The sequence below is a fragment of the Lepisosteus oculatus genome, chromosome 7, assembly GCF_040954835.1.
Source record: "Lepisosteus oculatus isolate fLepOcu1 chromosome 7, fLepOcu1.hap2, whole genome shotgun sequence".
Classification (NCBI taxonomy): Eukaryota; Metazoa; Chordata; class Actinopteri; order Semionotiformes; family Lepisosteidae; genus Lepisosteus; species Lepisosteus oculatus.
In genome coordinates, this window is record NC_090702.1 from 48,947,077 (window position 1) to 48,963,687 (window position 16,611).

The following is a 16,611-nucleotide window of genomic DNA, read 5'->3' on the forward strand; positions in this document are numbered from 1 at the left end:
CATGCCAAGCCCGCCAAGCGAGATCCGAGGTTCTGAAACAACGCATTCATTCCCCTCTCCTGCTTAAGCCAGCCTGCCTGATTGCTCAATGGAGCAGCCTGTTTAAACACACGCTTGTCACACCATTCTCAGCCTGTTTCCGAAGCAAATACAGGGGAGTAATAATCACTTAAAAACAGGATTACATTTTGAAATAGTCTGTTGGCACTGTGTAATATTGGCAAGGTCCGTGTGGTGCACTTCTTTTTAGCGGTTGACTAATTTATATCATGGGAATGCAAAATGCATTAAGTACAATAAAGCAAATTATAGAGGTGAGGTGAGAATCTTAATAATACAGAGTTAGAGAAAAGCAGTGAAGAGAGTGTGTTCTCTGTGGAGAGGCATTAGGGTTTTGGAAATGTTTGGGAGGTTACTTGTCCATGAAGCTGCAGTGCTCATGTGTTGAGCCCCAGACTAGACCTCCTACAGTAGGTGTTTAACCCCAGACGTATTGTCCATGTTTAACTCCACACAGTCAACCCACATTTAAATACCAGCCTACCTGTGAAGTTTAATCTCAGTCTACCTGTGTGATGAACCCCAGACCAGACCGCCCCCCATGTGGAACACCAGACAGAACCCCTGTGTGTTGAACCCCAGAAGGAGCACCCGTGTTGAACCCCACAGCACCTGTGTGCTGAGACAGTCTCACACTTACTGGGGTAAATCACAGTTCGGTGTAGGAGAACCGAGCGAAAACTGTGGCAATACCACAGGTGCCTAAAAAAAGTCATCATGTTCAGTTTGCCTAAGGCCAGGTTTCACCTGTTTTCTTTTCAAATTCATGGCAAACTCAGCTTCTTTGTCCAGCAGGGGGAAGAAACAGGGAGCAGGGCGGAAAAACACTTAGGGAAAAAAAGAAGAGAGTCAGACACCACACAGACTCCGGCCAACGTCTTTTTTTTAAATGATCCATTTATTCGAAGTCTTATTGCAGATGTATTATTGCAGCAGGCGAAGGGAGGGGTGTGATCTCAGCGGATCTCGACTGGCTTTTCCAGAGGAGCCCCTCTCCCCTCCCACAGCCCAGCTGGCAGGAGACACCTCCGGGACATTCAGAACACCCGCACGCGCGGACACGGCGTTCCCCCGAACGAAATGGCTTTGAGACAAATAAATAAAATATCTAATAACCCCCCCCCCCCCAACAATCATAATAATCAAACATAATGAGAGCAAAGGCACGAGACAAAATGAAGGCAGTCAAGCCGCCTCAGCAGTCCAGGTTTACAACATCCAAAATGAGAACAAATAATAATCATAACAAGAACAATAAGAATAATTAAATAACATAATAATACTATAAGAACAAATATCCAGTCAAGTTTTTTTTTTCTTTCTCCTACGCAGTAATTCTAATGCACCAGTTATTTCCAGTTTGGCAGAAATGTGTTTGAACGGTCTTGGTCCATCTCCCCCCCCCCATCTCCTTCGTTCGATTCCCAGTCCGCAGGAAGGCCAGCTGTCCCTACTCCTCCCCAGCAGTGGTGAGCTAACCTTGACCCTGGGCCGGGAAGGGCTGGAGGACCTTCTATAACCCAGCTCACCCGAGATCTCAACTTCCTCCATAAGACCAATTATCAGTCGAGTTTGTGGAAAAGCCCACAATGTCCCCCCCAAAACAGAAACAGGAAAAAGGAGGAGCCCCACAAACTCCGGGGCCGCGGGTGCCCAGGATGGCACTAACAGGGCGCTGCTGTGAGCCCAGCAGTGTCCCGGGAACACTGAGGCCACTGTGCCAGTCCAGCCAGGCAAGACACCTAGAGGTGCGCTCTAAGGTCTCCGAACTCAACACATTCGCTCCCGTTTTCCTGCTTCCCGATGTATTCGCAAAAGCACGGGACCCGACATTAAATAGAGCAAAAAAAATCAACATTCTGAGAATTAAAACCGTAAAAAAAAATACTAACATAGTATAACTCAATTATATTGTTACCCACAAATCCAGTTAACAATAGCATCAGTCTGAAAAGAACACAAGCTGACCAGGGGCACCCCCCAGTGCTGCCTGTTTCAAAGCAAGGCGCTCGGTGTCAGCGCTGTGCGCCGGGCAGCAGGGGGGGTGGCCACTGCAGGAATGCGGGTGATGTTTCGGCTGTGATCCACCATGTTTGACGGATGAAAGACGCCAGTTTCCCCCTGCCTGTGCCGGCCTTGCCAAGGCCGCTGCGATGGTGACGGGCAGGACTGGTGAACCCCAGCAGCTGCTGCCCGCCAGCTTGAGCCCCCAGAGGCCACTGCCCTCTAAGAGGACATCCAAGTCGCAAAACGAATCTAATTTGCAGGGGGGGGGGGGGGAATCGAGTTCCCATATGCTTGCACATTTATCTTTGGAGCAAACAAGGGAATTTCAGTTGTCTGTTCAGCGCTGGCTCTCCAGTGATACTGTCCTTCAATCTGTACAATTTATCACCATGCATCCCGGCCAAGTCCATCACCTGCTGATCTCTCGCTCGTCTGAACTCCAGGTCTGGACCTTCCTGTTTCTTCCTCACGAACAAACAGCACTAGAATTGCATGCAGCCTCTCACTCACTACCTTTGGTGAAGTTTCATCCCCATAAAATCACGACTCGGCTCAAAATGTTCCCTTTTAACGTCGCAAAGTTCAAGTTTGTTCCAAGACCTGTACCCTGCATTCCCCAAAATACCGATCTGGTCTCCGATTGTCTCCATTCTTGTCTCGCAATTAAAGCTATTTTCCATCTTTGGTTTCTTTCTACACATAGCACTCTCCTCTGTGGTATCACACACATCCAAAAGCCCACTGCTTTATCCCTACATGCCTACTCTCAACTACACACACCTTCTACAGCCTTCTTCTGGAGTGGGAGGGGCACCGCGGGAGGGGGCGGGGCATCAGGAGAACGAATTGGATAAGGAGCTGGGGGAGAGGTTACCCACAGGAAACAGGGGCCAGAAGAGACTGGGTACACCACGCAGTACACCCCGGGCCCTTATTTAAGTGGGCAGCACAATGATCACAAAAACACTTTACATTTAAAAAATTAAGAAAAGCAGCAGGTTGCGCCGCTAAAACTGGAGTTGTGACAACTAAAAACAATGTGCTGCTTTTTCCAATAGAATGCACCGACATCAGGAAGGTTCCTAGATTTTTCTTTCCATGATCTTTAAAGACACTCCTGGTGTTTTTTAAACCAGTGCTTAAACTTGGGTCACTCCTGGTCAACGGGTGTACACCATGTTATGTATGCTGTCCGATAAGCTCGGAGCACGTGGGCCTTCCCAGAGATTAATCATTTGCTTTTCACTGCTGAAGATCATTTTTTGGTGGAGCTTAAAAAGCAAAACGCGCATATTTGGTAAAGAAATGTCTGTGCCCCACTCACCCAGAGTAGAAGGTTCCTAAAAGTCGTTTATTGTCACAATCGCCAACCGCCTAACTCACTAACTCTGACCACCCCTTACGTCCTCATCACTTGCTCTCCCTCTCTATAACTGCTCTATAACCCCCTTCTTTTCAGGTCCAGCACTAGGCTGGCTATGGCACACAGCCACTAAATTCTGAAAAACAGTACAACACAATTTAAAGATGCGTCCACTCCGAGTCCTGCTGCACATCTTGGGGCTCAGGCACCTTGGCAGCAGCTCAGACACATAGAAACCCTACCCAGAAGATTCACAGATCCCAGTTAACAATAATCCTGGACTCCCCAATCTTATTTCAGGTGAACGTGCCGAGGAGGGTAGTCAATCTTGGTCTCCTGTACACATGACACAAATCCAGTATAAATATCACAGGCTGATGCACTTTGAACATCCAGTGCGTCCCATCACCATCAGCATTTCACTTCTCCGACCTCAAACCCTGCTCTGACAACTCTCCCGAAGTCTATGAGCTAGAACGTCCCGTTCATCCACCTCCCCGGTTGTTTTTTTTAAGGTCGTGGCTGCAAATATTCGATCACATGACGGCCCTTTGGTAAAACAATAGCTCCAGAGAAAAAACAGCGCTGCCCTACACACAAGCTCTCCGTGAAGGGCAAATTCTTTCCAACACACGCCGCTGGCCTGCTTTCCAGCCCTGAATCACTAAGCCTGCTGTCTTTATCCGAGTAAATTTACCTTGCTGGAAAAAACCCATCTGGGTCTCCAAACAACAAGGTAATCAATTGAGATTTCTGAGCCGTGTTGACACAGCGACTCTGCACAGAATGTCAGATTGCGCAGATCTGTAAACACCGCTTTGTGTTTTTTGTAAGCCCAGAAGGAAACACTGTATTTTTAGAAGGTGTTTACTGAAGGGGGGCCTGGAGAGCCACTTGGCATTTTTTCAACTTTGTCTCCAAATCATTAGGTTTGCAACGCCGCCAGCTCTGCTAATCAGAAATGGCCCACTGCAGACGGAAGTGAAAGGGAAAATATACTTCCTCCCTGGTTATTTTTCCAGCTCCTGTGCCTGCACGCGTGCAAAGTGCTAGTGTCTGAGGGGGCACCCGCAGATGTAAATAGGTCTCTCGGATCAGACCCAAGTGAAGAAACCTGTTTGAAACAGTGGCCTGAACTTCTCAGGTTCCTCCTCAGTGCGGCTCCACTCAAAGACATGTCAGGAGCCAAACGGACTCGGACATCGGAAGCAATTATCCCAAAGGGAATAGAAACCTACTCATATTACAACACTAGGGGGCCAAGGGCTCAGGAATGATGAGCACGAAACCTTAAGCTTACAGTCTCCTTTGTTGCTACCTGACAGAGAAAATCATCGATTTCTGCTTGGAAAGCAAGAGGAGGGAGCTTTGCTCCTTAACAGCTCAGGGGAGATGAAACAGCATGTGGCAAAGTCAGAGGGCAGGGATAAACCAGGAATCTTTCATCGGCTCCGCACCCTTAGGGAAAAGACATATACAAATGTATATACACTGAGCCAGAGCTTCACATCAAGTACCTATTTCATATAAAGTACAATTATACTGTCATAGCACATATATATGATAATAGTGATATATGTGGCTACAGATATTATGTATTGTTCATATACAATGATATATTGAATACAACAATTCAAACTCTATAGTTCGTAGGATTATATATTTATAATATATGTCTGTTCCATAAGGGATAAGAGATACGGGGTGCTGAGATATTCCAGTAATGGCTGAATAAACCAGTTATGTCCAATGGGACTGGCATTATGCTAATTTAAAAATAATAATAAATATAAGGATATACACATGTTTTTTTTTAAAAAATTAAATAAATGCAGTTAATAGTTCCAGAAACGTGACCCTGATTCATTTTCGCAAGGAATAACAAACTTGTTAGAACAAACTAACAGTTTTAAGGTGCTCTCGTAAACTCGGGCTGACTCTCTTCAGTGGGGTTTACTGGAAGAGTTTACTATGGCACGCAAAGCACAACCTTTCCTCGTTTCGTCGATGTGCTTACTTGCCTTTGCCCAAGGCGTAAACATCGCAGCGCTCCTGGTGCTGCCGAGAGGCAGGGTTCCCCGCAATTCAAAGCCTCAGCTTTGGGCTGTTATCAGGCTGCCCATCAGGCGGCGTGTCTTCCTGGATGAACCGCCAAGAGGAGACTTCAAAGACTGCATCCACCAGGGCCGAACCCCGGCACTCCGTGAATCCCGGCAACGCACCGTTCGTCAGGCGTGTAGACGCACGCGCACACCAGCCCCCCGCCCCTCCCTCTCCGAGCCCCCCTAAGTCAGGTTGCTGCTTATTTCCAGGGCCTGTTGGTACACCTGAGTCATATCGTCCAGGTCGCCCAGCAGGGAGAAGCTGCCATTGTCCCCGAGAGACCCCCGCGCCCCCTGGGCCCCCCGACCGAACTTGCCCCCATGGAGGTCCGGCGCAGCCTTGAGGCCTCGGAAGTCCCCCAGCTGGAGTAAATTCTCGGCCGAGACACAGCCCCTGATTCTGGGCTGCGGTGCCTGCGGCCAGTCCAGGAGGTTGAAGGGGCCGCTGGACAGGGTGCAGTCATCGCTCACCACGCTGGAGGGGCGGCTCTGGCTGCGGGACAGTCCGGAGTCCGCGGGGGAGGCCTCCCCAGCGGGACCCAGGGCTGGCAGGGCACTGAAGGTGGAGTACTTCCCGTTGCGCTTCAGAATGCCCTTCCTGCCAGCTGCTCGTTTGGGTGGGGAGCTGGTGGGAGGAGACACCATGCTGCCCCCTAGCAGCTCGGAAGACTCACTGCGTTCCGGGGAGGAGTAGTACCCAGACTCCCGCTGCTGGCTTGTCTTCAAGATGCCCTTCTTAGGCAAGGTGGGGGCCATCTTGGCTGGAGAGCCCCCACCCGCGGACTCCTCCTCCCGCTCCGGGCTGGACCCCGAGTCTTGGTCCTGGAGGGAGATGACGGCCTCCAGCTCCCCCAGGCTACGCGAGCGCTGCTCTCCTGTGGGCCTCGTCTTTAAGATTCCCTTGGGCCTCTTCAGGCCAAGCTTGTCCTCACCGTGGGGCGCGCCTGCCTCATTCTCCTTCTTGGACTTGCGCAGGGACCGCTGGCGGGTTAGGGCCGCGGGCTCGGCCCGCGCCGGTTTGCCTGCTCTGGGCTCGGTGCGGTGCTGCCAGTCGATGAACCTTGCCAGGAGAGGAGAGCCAGCCTCCCGCTGGGCGTCGCAGTCGCACACGCTGCTCTTGCAGCCCCAGTTGACCCACCAGTGGTTGGCAATGTCCTCCACGGTGGCACGGCGCTCAGGGTTCACCATCAGCATCCAGCGGATCAGCCCCCGGGCGTCTGGGATCGGGGGGGAGGGAGAGAGAAAACGCACGCCGGCGGGTGAGCCGCGTCCTCGTTCCCGTAACAGCACCCTCCCCCAAACACACCGCCGCCAAAATCCTGGCCAACATAAAAACAGTCCTGCCCGCTCAAAGCCACAATTCGCCAACGTGAGCGCGGCAGACTGAACCACTACACGGCGAAAGGTTAAATGATAAAACTGTCCCTAACATTCCGCATGCAAGTAAAACAAAAAAGCACAATCTGAATACATTTCAAAAAATGAAAAGGAGGGAGAACAGAGTCGACCGCAGGAGAGACAGAGGCAGGGAGAGGAGAACAGAGTCGACCGCAGGAGAGACAGAGGCAGGGAGAGGAGAACAGAGTCGACCGCAGGAGAGACAGAGGCAGGGAGAGGAGAACAGAGTCCACCGCAGGAGAGACAGAGGCAGGGAGAGGAGAAGAGAGTCGACCGCAGGAGAGACAGAGGCAGGGAGAGGAGAACAGAGTCGACCGCAGGAGAGACAGAGGCAGGGAGAGGAGAACAGAGTCCACCGCAGGAGAGACAGAGGCAGGGAGTGGAGAACAGAGTCGACCGCAGGAGAGACAGAGGCAGGGAGAGGAGAACAGAGTCGACCGCAGGAGAGACAGAGGCAGGGAGAGGAGAACAGAGTCCACCGCAGGAGAGACAGAGGCAGGGAGAGGAGAAGAGAGTCCACCGCAGGAGAGACAGAGGCAGGGAGAGGAGAACAGAGTCCACCGCAGGAGAGACAGAGGCAGGGAGTGGAGAACAGAGTCGACCGCAGGAGAGACAGAGGCAGGGAGAGGAGAAGAGAAAACCACGGAGAAGCATGGGAGGAAGACTGTACCGGAGGACTGGGTGGGCTCACGGTACTCTCCGTTGCTGATCTGACGGATCAGGTTCTTGTGATCGCCACCGTCGAAGGGCATGGTGCCATAAACCAGGGTGTAGAGCAACACGCCCAGAGCCCAGCTGTCCACCTGGCACCAAACACAGCAGCAGGTCACATTCTGGACTCAACCATTGAACAGGCCGACAAAGGATTCAGACAGACATTTCGTTCTGCAACTTCACAAGACTTCCGTGTTAGGCCAGTCTAGGAAGGAATGGCTGAAAGCCAGTTATAATCTGGTTATATGAAAAATCATTATCTTTCCTAGCTGGTGCCTTTGCAAACTGGGTTAGGAAACAATTGTTAACCATTTCAACTATATCAAATTCATCATCTATGTTATTCATCACAGTATCCCAATTTCTGGGTGGAAAATTGAAATCTCCCAGTAACATGACATCACCTTCATTGCATCATACAGAAAATTACTTGTGCTCATGTGTGTTGGATTGTAGCACACACCTATTAAGACCTTAGCTTTTTATATTCCAGTTCAACTCGCAGAGATCCTAAGCTGTACCCTGTAGTTTCGGTTCTGTAGATTTCAGGTTATTTACTGTATATAGCTTCCCCATCTTTTCTGTCTTGCCTCTCTTTCTGAAAAAAAAAATCACTCTTTATTGAGATCTATGATCTCTGGCTGTGTTTGGTGCTGGGAGGCCACCAAAACCTGGAAGATCTGAATTTTAATGATTATTCCCCCACTGGGAAATGGGTAAGGCTATCCAGTGCATAGTGAGGCATAGATTCTTTACTTATCACTCTTAAGGGGAGCTACAGTAGGTGTCAGAACTAGTTTTTAGCAAATATGTCATTACTAAGTCTAGCACAGGTACAACGGGTGTTACATAGTTTTTGCTTGGTCTTGCTGAAGTGTGGGATGTTCCTAAGACTGTGTGTAATTGTGTAGTTTTGTTACGTCTGTATAGCCAAGTTCCCTGTTCCACTGCATAATGTTCCATTATTACCTATACTGCTCGTTTTCTTGCACCACCTTAGTGTATCGGTTGTGTTGTGCATGTATAATTATTACAAAGTGTTTTGTCCCCTAGAACCGTGGTTCTCAAAGTGTGGTACCTGCAGCGCCCCCAGGTGGTACACCAGATGACCCTGGAAATCTGTTGTGTGCACTGAAAAATTGGGACGGGTTTTCAGATTTTCTATTTTAATAAAATTATTTTCTGTCAAATATTCAGCCTACGTACTTAGCTATGACGATACAGCACACGCTAATACTTGAGTGGACACAAGAGCTACTATGTAATTCTATACCATTGTATAGGAATGCGTGCTACGAACGTAGGTGACCCGTTGTATTAAAAGTAGTTATCTTTAGCAAATAGGGAGGTAGGTGCGTGATTTTGGAACACTGCCAATCTTGTGAGCACAGGAAAGCATGATAGATAACAGAAAAATATTTAACTGTTCTAGGTTAATTTGAGAAAAAAACACCGATCGTCTCCCGTGTTTCGCTCCCATGCACATAAAATAAAAACTTCTTTTAACTTGAAACGGGGAAAAATGCAAGCTTGCGGATTGCTAAAGCAGGTAAGCCCCACACTATTTGTGAAGAACTTTGTTTACTGTCGGCAAAAGAGCTGACAGGTATAATGTGTTGAGAAAAAGCCACTAAACAGCTCGACCTGCTGCCCCTTTCGAAAGACACGGTCACTCACAGAATTATTGATATGGCAGATGATGTCAAAAGAACGCTGATAGAGCGCGTTTAGATGAGAAGATGCTTTTCACTGCAATTAGAGGAGTCTGTAGATGCTGTTGATTTGGTCAATTTGCTCATTTACATTAGATACGAGTTTGAGGGTCCCATGAGGACTTTCTGTTCTATAAGCCACTCCCAACAGGAACTACGGGAGAGCACATTTCAGCTTCTGGATGAATTTATCCAAGAGAATGGCATCAACTGGAAAAAAAGCGTCGTAGTTTGTACAGACGGTGCAAGAGCAATGACCAGCCGACACAGCGGTGTAGTCGCACGAATTAGAGAGGTTGCTCCAGATATGAAGTGGCAGCATCCACCGCCAGGCCTTGGCAGTCAAGAAAATGCCTGAGGATTTAAAATCTGTTAGACTCTGCTGTCAATGTTGTGTATTGTATCAGGGCTCAACCAATGAATTCATATCTATTCAGTGTGCTTTGTAATGTGGCTGGTAACATTTGCCTACCTGGCTGATATATTCTCACATTTGAATGAGCTGAATATGGGACTGCAGGGGCTCACTTTAAAATTTTGTGACGTGTCTGACAAGATCACTGCTATGAAGAAAAGGCTGCAGCTTTTTGTAAATAAAATCAACGCAAGTGATGTCTCTGCTTTCCCAACTTTGGAGAACTATCTGCACACATACAGTGTGGCACTTGATGCTGCTGTTCGAGATGTGATTGCAGTGCACCTCTTGTCATTGGAAGAACAATTCTCAGAGTATTTTCCAGTTGAGGCCACATCAGAGTGGATTGGGAATCCCTTTACTGTTGATGTCATAGGAATACCCAAGGATCTGACCTGTGCTGAACAAGAGAAGCTGCTCGAGTTATGATCTGATGCGACTTTGATGTCCGAATTGAAACAACAGTCACTGTTGGATTTCTGGATCCAAAGACAGAGTGAATACCTAGCCCTCTCATTAAAGGCTGTGAGGTTTTTTAAGCCTTTTGCTACTACCTATCTTTGTGAGAAAGGCTTCTCGGCTCTCGCAATCAAGACAAAGTACTGCAACAAACCGGATGCTGAGCCAGATCTGCGTCTGAAGCTCACTGCCCTCGTCCCTGACATTGCAGGGCTTTGCTCGACTAAACAGGTTCACCCCTCTCACTGAGATGGTAATTGCAAAAATGCTATTTTTATTATTTGTGCGCGTGCGCAAGCTCATGTTGGTCATTGAGATTTCTTGGGGTTCCTATGAGGAGATGACTTGTAGGTGGTACTTGGATGCTTTGGTTTGATCAGGGGTGGTACTTGGTCCAAAACGTTTGAGAACCACTGCCCTAGAACATATGTGCTGTCTCTTTTCACTGTCATTCAAGGTTATAAATAGAATTTCTGTTGGACAGACACCAACCCTGTTACAGGATACTGTAGGGTAGGCCTCTTGAGTTTAGGGTTGGATGTAGCACAGTTACTGAAAGCAGAGGGAAGGCCATTGTGAATGTCTGGAACAAACAACACATATTGTTGAGGCTGGTGTATAAGGATGTTTCAAGAAACCACCAGGTCTCACTCTTCTCTCACTTCTGACCTTTCTTATTAAGTAGTGAAGATCCTGTCCAGCATCCAGAATCTTCCAGATTTCTGCTAAAATCGCTGCTTACAGGTCAAATTCCACATCATTTCTAGACTTCACAGCTAGTGGTTATTAAGATACTTATTAAGAGGGACTAAAAGACTGATGCTCACGTGGTGATGATGAGAAGCAGTCTACCATTATGAGTATGTTATAAAAAGTAATTAATTTGTTTCCCTTTTTTTTTCTGTGATGGTACGTTAGCATATTGTGAATTTTAATACCTAGTTTAAGCTACATGTCGTTTAAAAGACTCTTCGCATCGTCAACATAAGATCTGTTTGTTTTTATTTGTAGTTCCTAATCTCTTTTGACAGAGTCCAAGGCTAAAGAGTTAACATCCTCTCCCGCGGCTCAGCTGTTCAGGGTGATGTCAGATTCGGCATTTCTGGGGAAGGTGTTTGGACAAAGGAGGTGCAATGGAAGAGGCTGAATTCCTCACATCCTCTACAAGCATTACATAATGGCCCCAGCCTCAGGAAGCTCACAGGAACGGTTACGCAACGTGCCCTTCGGGGTTAATAGAAGGGCTGCGATATCCTGCTGGAAAATGTTCAATGGCAATCAGGGCTGGCCGATAACTTATTGTTGGATTCCAGCGAAAGACAATTCTCCCTCCACACCAGCAGGAATGCAAACCTTTTTTTTTTTTAGATGATCTTCTTTGGCTTGTTTTGTTAAAACAATTCAGAAATTGGGAGGAAAACCTGATAAGAACAACTTCGTTGCCTCAAGTGCTTTAACTCCTTGTCAGGGGGGGTGCTCCTTCAGCACCGAGCTCCCGTAAAGATATGGTATTATGGCTTGTTAGCCTTCGCATTTACAACCAAGAACAGAAGGCACTTCTTTACTTTACACAGAAAGTTGTGGGAGAATGGAACAAGCCATGCTGATGAAGCCTGGCTACTATCAAGAAAAAGCTTGATGAGATCCTTGGATCAGTCAATTACTAACTACCACATGAGCTAGATGGGACAAACGCCCCCCTCTCGTTAGGAGCAGGAAAATTATCCGATTCATCAGGGAAAATTATTTTTTGTTATTATTTGTGTTTCCTATGCTGGACGGGGCACGCAGTAGAAAGTTCACAGGCACCACACTGCTCCCAGCAAGACACAGACTTTCCGCTGTTCAGCTGTCAAATTAGCTGAACTGTTTATTTGATTAATTAGACCTGTTTTATGATTTTCGGTTGTTAGAGATTTCAACTATGACATCACATACAGTAAGCACCAAATAAGCACCTTCCACTAATGGCAAACATCTAATTAGGCTAATTATTCACTCAAAATAATGGTTTGATTACGTATCAGAGACCTCTAGGATAATACTGTAACAAATGAGTGAAAATCTCCCTTAGGCTGCCCAGCTGTAGGTTCACCTTTATATCAGCAAACCTGCGGTTTCGGGGTATCAGGTTTATTTTCCAAATACTGAAGCTCCAGCTAAACAAATCATCGCTTTCATTCATTCTAGCAGCGAATACATGTTTAGCATGTTTACTCCATTGTACTTTTTGGACAATCAGTCTGTATAAACCTATGCACATTTTGCACATATTTTATTGTTTTTACAGTGACTATGATCAGCACATTTTGCACACACCTATGTATTTATTTTTATTTATCTTGTTTGTCTTTTGTTTTATAACTATTCTGATGTCTGTTTTGCTTGTCTTGGGCTGGACTGCTGTAACACATTAATTTCCCTACGGGATTAATAAAGTATTATCTATCTATCTATACAGACCGACTGGGGACTGAAGATTTACAGCCACATTCTGCTGTCCACTATACAACCGAGGATTAGCAGATCCCTCTAATTTCCTGGCTGTGGGCTAACGAGCAGCTTGGTTTCCCCCGAGTCGTGGTTGGCCAAGCCGCAGGGGCCTGACGGGAGGGCGGGCCCACGATGCCGTGCGGGTGCCGTGTGTAGCGTTACCTCGGGGCCCCGGTAGGGCCTGCCGTTGACGATCTCGGGGGAGGCGTACAGGGGACTGCCGCAGAACGTCTGCAGGAGCCGGTCCTTGTGGTACAGGTTAGAGAGTCCGAAGTCCGCGATCTGGGGGGGGAGAAAAGGCAAACGTCTCCTCCATTAATCCCGCCGCGTCCCTCTTGGAGCGGCTACCGGCTACCGTGTGCTGCAGGACCATTCGCCGGGGAAGAAACCTACACCAGCACGCGTACCTTCACATGAAAATAAAAGGGCTGAAAATCTGAAGCAGTCACAGCCCTGCTTTTCCCTTTTGTATACACTTTTGTCCCCTAGATGGCCGCTGACGTCAGGCCCTGTGTGTTGCAGGCCACAGATTTTGCCCATGGCACTCTACCGCACTTGTATTATCTGAAAGGCACGCCTGCTCTTTCTAATAAGGCAGAGCTCTGAATGCCCACAATGAAAAGGTCCGGTATTGGGTCTTTGCTCAGACACCTCCCTTCAGCTCCTTGTTCTGGGTCAAATTAAACCCTCCCTGACCCTAGGAGGTAAAAAAAAATGACCCTGCAAAAACGGCACCCTTATCACCCAGCAACTCCTTTCTGCACAGCCTCTGGCTGTCCACTCTGGTTGGCCCACACACGCCTCCTCCCCACCCTCCCACTTCCGTCTGCCTCCGCGCTGTCCTGTTCCTGCTCAGGAAAGGGCTGATTTACCGGCCAGTCGCTCCCTTCCTCTCCGCCCGGTCCTTATCTCTGCCATCCAGCCCTCTCCTTCCTCTCGGGAAGAGGACTGGAGGAGGCTCTTGACGTCACACCAGTGGCTCGTCAGGGCTCAGGCACACACACGCACCTCCTGGCCAGACGGTCTGCCATTGCAGGGAGATTGTGACTCTGGGAAGGGCTGTGTTGCCGTGGCCAGACTCTCCCAGCCAGTGGAGCGTGTGTGCGCCGGCCCACAAGGACCCGCTGGCGGTGCTCTCAACGCCACGCTCCAGGGCCACAGAAAACAGCCTGCTTACCTTGATGTTACCGTTCTCGTCCAGCAGCACGTTTTCCAGTTTCAGATCCCTGTGCACCACGCCGTTCTGGAAAGCACACCCGCGACAGTTAGCCCCTAGGATGACACAGTCGGCACACCTCTCCATGATGGGAGGAAACCCCAGTTCACAGGGGACAAGGCCCTTATCTCTCAGTCTGGCTCACTGCGACTTCATTGGACCAGTTTAAAGCCGTTTCTCCTGGTTGTAAAACGAACACAGGGCTTTGCACTTCTGGAATTGCTACTGTATTTCACTTCTTGAAGCTGTAAGGAGCTGCAATATAGTGTCGGGAATGTGCAGCAGCTCAGTGTCCCGGAGGAACACTGTCTCGGGTTTTCAGTCCAGCTGAGCTCTACATCTCCAGTACGAATCAATAGCTTAAACAATTTGCTTGCTTGTTTAGACCAGAAGAGCGATCTTGTCTCTTTGCAAAGGAAAAAGTGGGGGGCTGAAACATTCTGTGATTAACAATTGAACACGGCAGAAGCTGCTTCTGTTCTGTCAAAAAGGCATCCTTTACGATCCAAGGGAAACTAGTGACTATGACCAAACTAAAATAAAAAACAACGGCCAACTGAAGACTGAGAAACGGTTCATAATATATAAGGCTGACACCTATTTACGCATTCACAAGTAGGATGTGTTTTATGTAAGAAAGAACCTTGATCATTTCTGTGGATAGTACATTATGTCCTCCTAATCTGCAGCCCTGGTACTCAGACACAAAAGCAGGAAGAGTCAGTATTGCTGTGATTCCACACTTGTAGATGTAATGTACTCTCTCTGTGCCGTCTTTCTCAGCTGCCCACAATGACTCAGCCCTGCCCTCTGATTGGCTGGGGTTAGGACAATGGGCTCCCAGCTGGCTCGGTGACATCACTGCCCTCCAGCTGTGCTGACGATGGCCAACCCAGGCCGCTCGCTAACGAGAGGGCGAGACAGCAGGCTGACTGGCCACACGCGCTGCGAGGGGGCTGGAGGAGAAGAGGCCGCAGCACTCAGAGTTTAAACTCTGTAAAATGATCAATATAGCTTTTTTTTTCTCGTCTTGAAGCTGTCAAAGTGTGTAAATCTCTTTTCATTGAGTACATTTGCCATCAGAGTCACTATATCTCACTGTAAGAGTGGGCAGCAGGGCTACTTAAAAAAAATTATACACAATTCATGGCGGAATTAAAGTGGTTCAACATAATTTTCTAAGAGAATAAGTGCCCAGGTCATTGGGAAGAGGTAGGCTAAGTGCGCTATACCTGATCATGCCCCTTTGAACAGAATGTTAGAGATTCATTTTTATTTTTGCTTTTGAACCTCCAAAGGTCAGTCTAATCAAAGCCTGCGTCGATCGGCTCGTTATTCGCCCCTCGCAAGCTCCGAGTGTGCCGCATGTCCTCCCAAAGCCCCCCGACACCGCCACCACGCCCCCCCCGAGAGACGCTGACGCACCTTGTGGCAGTAGTGCACGGCGGAGACGATCTGCCTGAAGAAGTGGCGGGTCTCCCTCTCGCTGAGCCGGCGCCGCTCGCTGATGTAGTCGTACAGCTCGCCCTTGCTGGCGTACTCCATGACGATCACAATCTTGTCCTTGTTCTCGAACACTGGAAGGGAGGCGGCGGGACACGGCAGGGTGAGGACGGGCCCCCGAAAACGACCGCCGACGGAGAGAAAACGCAACGGCAAAGGCCCTCCCACAGGATCTTTTCAAAGAGCGCAGCACTCAGTCTTGAGTCTGCGGCTTGCTCGCATTTTCTGAACAGCGAAGAGTAACTCTCCGCCTCAGAATCAGGGTATCAGCTCAGTGCAATGCAGTGTAGAAACACAAATCAGACGGTTCAAGTGGAAACTACAAGGAATATATAACACCTCATTCTTTACACAAAGAGTGGTGGGAGTGGGGAACAGGCTACCCAGCCATGCTGTTGATGTCAATACCCTGGCTCCTTTCAAGCAACAGCAGGATAAGATCCTGGGTTCAATTAACTACCAAATTGAACTGAAAGGCATACCTCTCAGAATGCAAAAGCTTACAGACTTAAAATAGAAATACAACACAAAAAATAAAAGAAAATATTAGTGGTTTAAACACCTGTGAGAAAAGCACAAGATCGTGATCATACTCCCTGTTAAGTACTTAGCTACAGAGAATGAATGGAGAGAATGTACAGCTGCCGAGCTAAATGTGTTTGTTTCAATGCTTTTAGTTTTGCCTACTGTAACTGTAGCACTTTCAATCCACAGTTTCCAGGAAGAGAGGCACCAATAAAAGAGGAAAAAAACATCAAGGCAATCAGTGTGAATATTAAGATGCAGAATAGAAGGCATGTGGAAGCTGATGAGCATCCAGTCCATACTGGTGTTAGAGTGAAGCCCTCCCATAACCATCATAGGTAATAAAAAGCTGTTATCAGGAACACATCTCCATCATGACCTTGCTAGGATAACCTATACGAGCCCTGCATCTTAGAGAACTGATGATGAGAAAGGCACAAACATATGAGCATCTCAATCCCTCCTGTCCTAAACAAAGGAAGACTCTGCACCACTCATCTCGGTGCTCTCCAGGAGTGTCTGTGGTGTCCTGAACACTCTCCCCCGCTTTCACTGCTGTAGCTCTGCAGATGTGGTTTCCTGGCCCGGCGATGACCACAGTGCACATCTGCACGCGGTCTCACTGGACAGCAGGGGGGAGAGAG

The 16,611-nt window shown here is 48.3% G+C and overlaps 1 protein-coding gene across 2 annotated transcripts in view; it reads right to left on the minus strand.

The window, feature by feature from the left end:
* Nucleotides 1-939: 939 nt before the first annotated feature.
* Nucleotides 940-16,611, minus strand: part of nuak1b (NUAK family, SNF1-like kinase, 1b) — a 33,108-nt gene continuing 17,436 nt past the window's right edge. For both annotated transcript variants that reach the window (XM_069192652.1, XM_069192653.1), the window contains exons 3-7: nucleotides 15,365-15,516; nucleotides 13,901-13,966; nucleotides 12,886-13,005; nucleotides 7,601-7,733; nucleotides 940-6,749 (exon numbers count right to left, since the gene is read on the minus strand). In XM_069192652.1, the coding sequence (XP_069048753.1) occupies nucleotides 5,716-6,749; nucleotides 7,601-7,733; nucleotides 12,886-13,005; nucleotides 13,901-13,966; nucleotides 15,365-15,516 (1,505 nt within the window). In that variant the 3' untranslated portion in view covers nucleotides 940-5,715. The remainder of the gene's footprint in view (nucleotides 6,750-7,600; nucleotides 7,734-12,885; nucleotides 13,006-13,900; nucleotides 13,967-15,364; nucleotides 15,517-16,611) is intronic.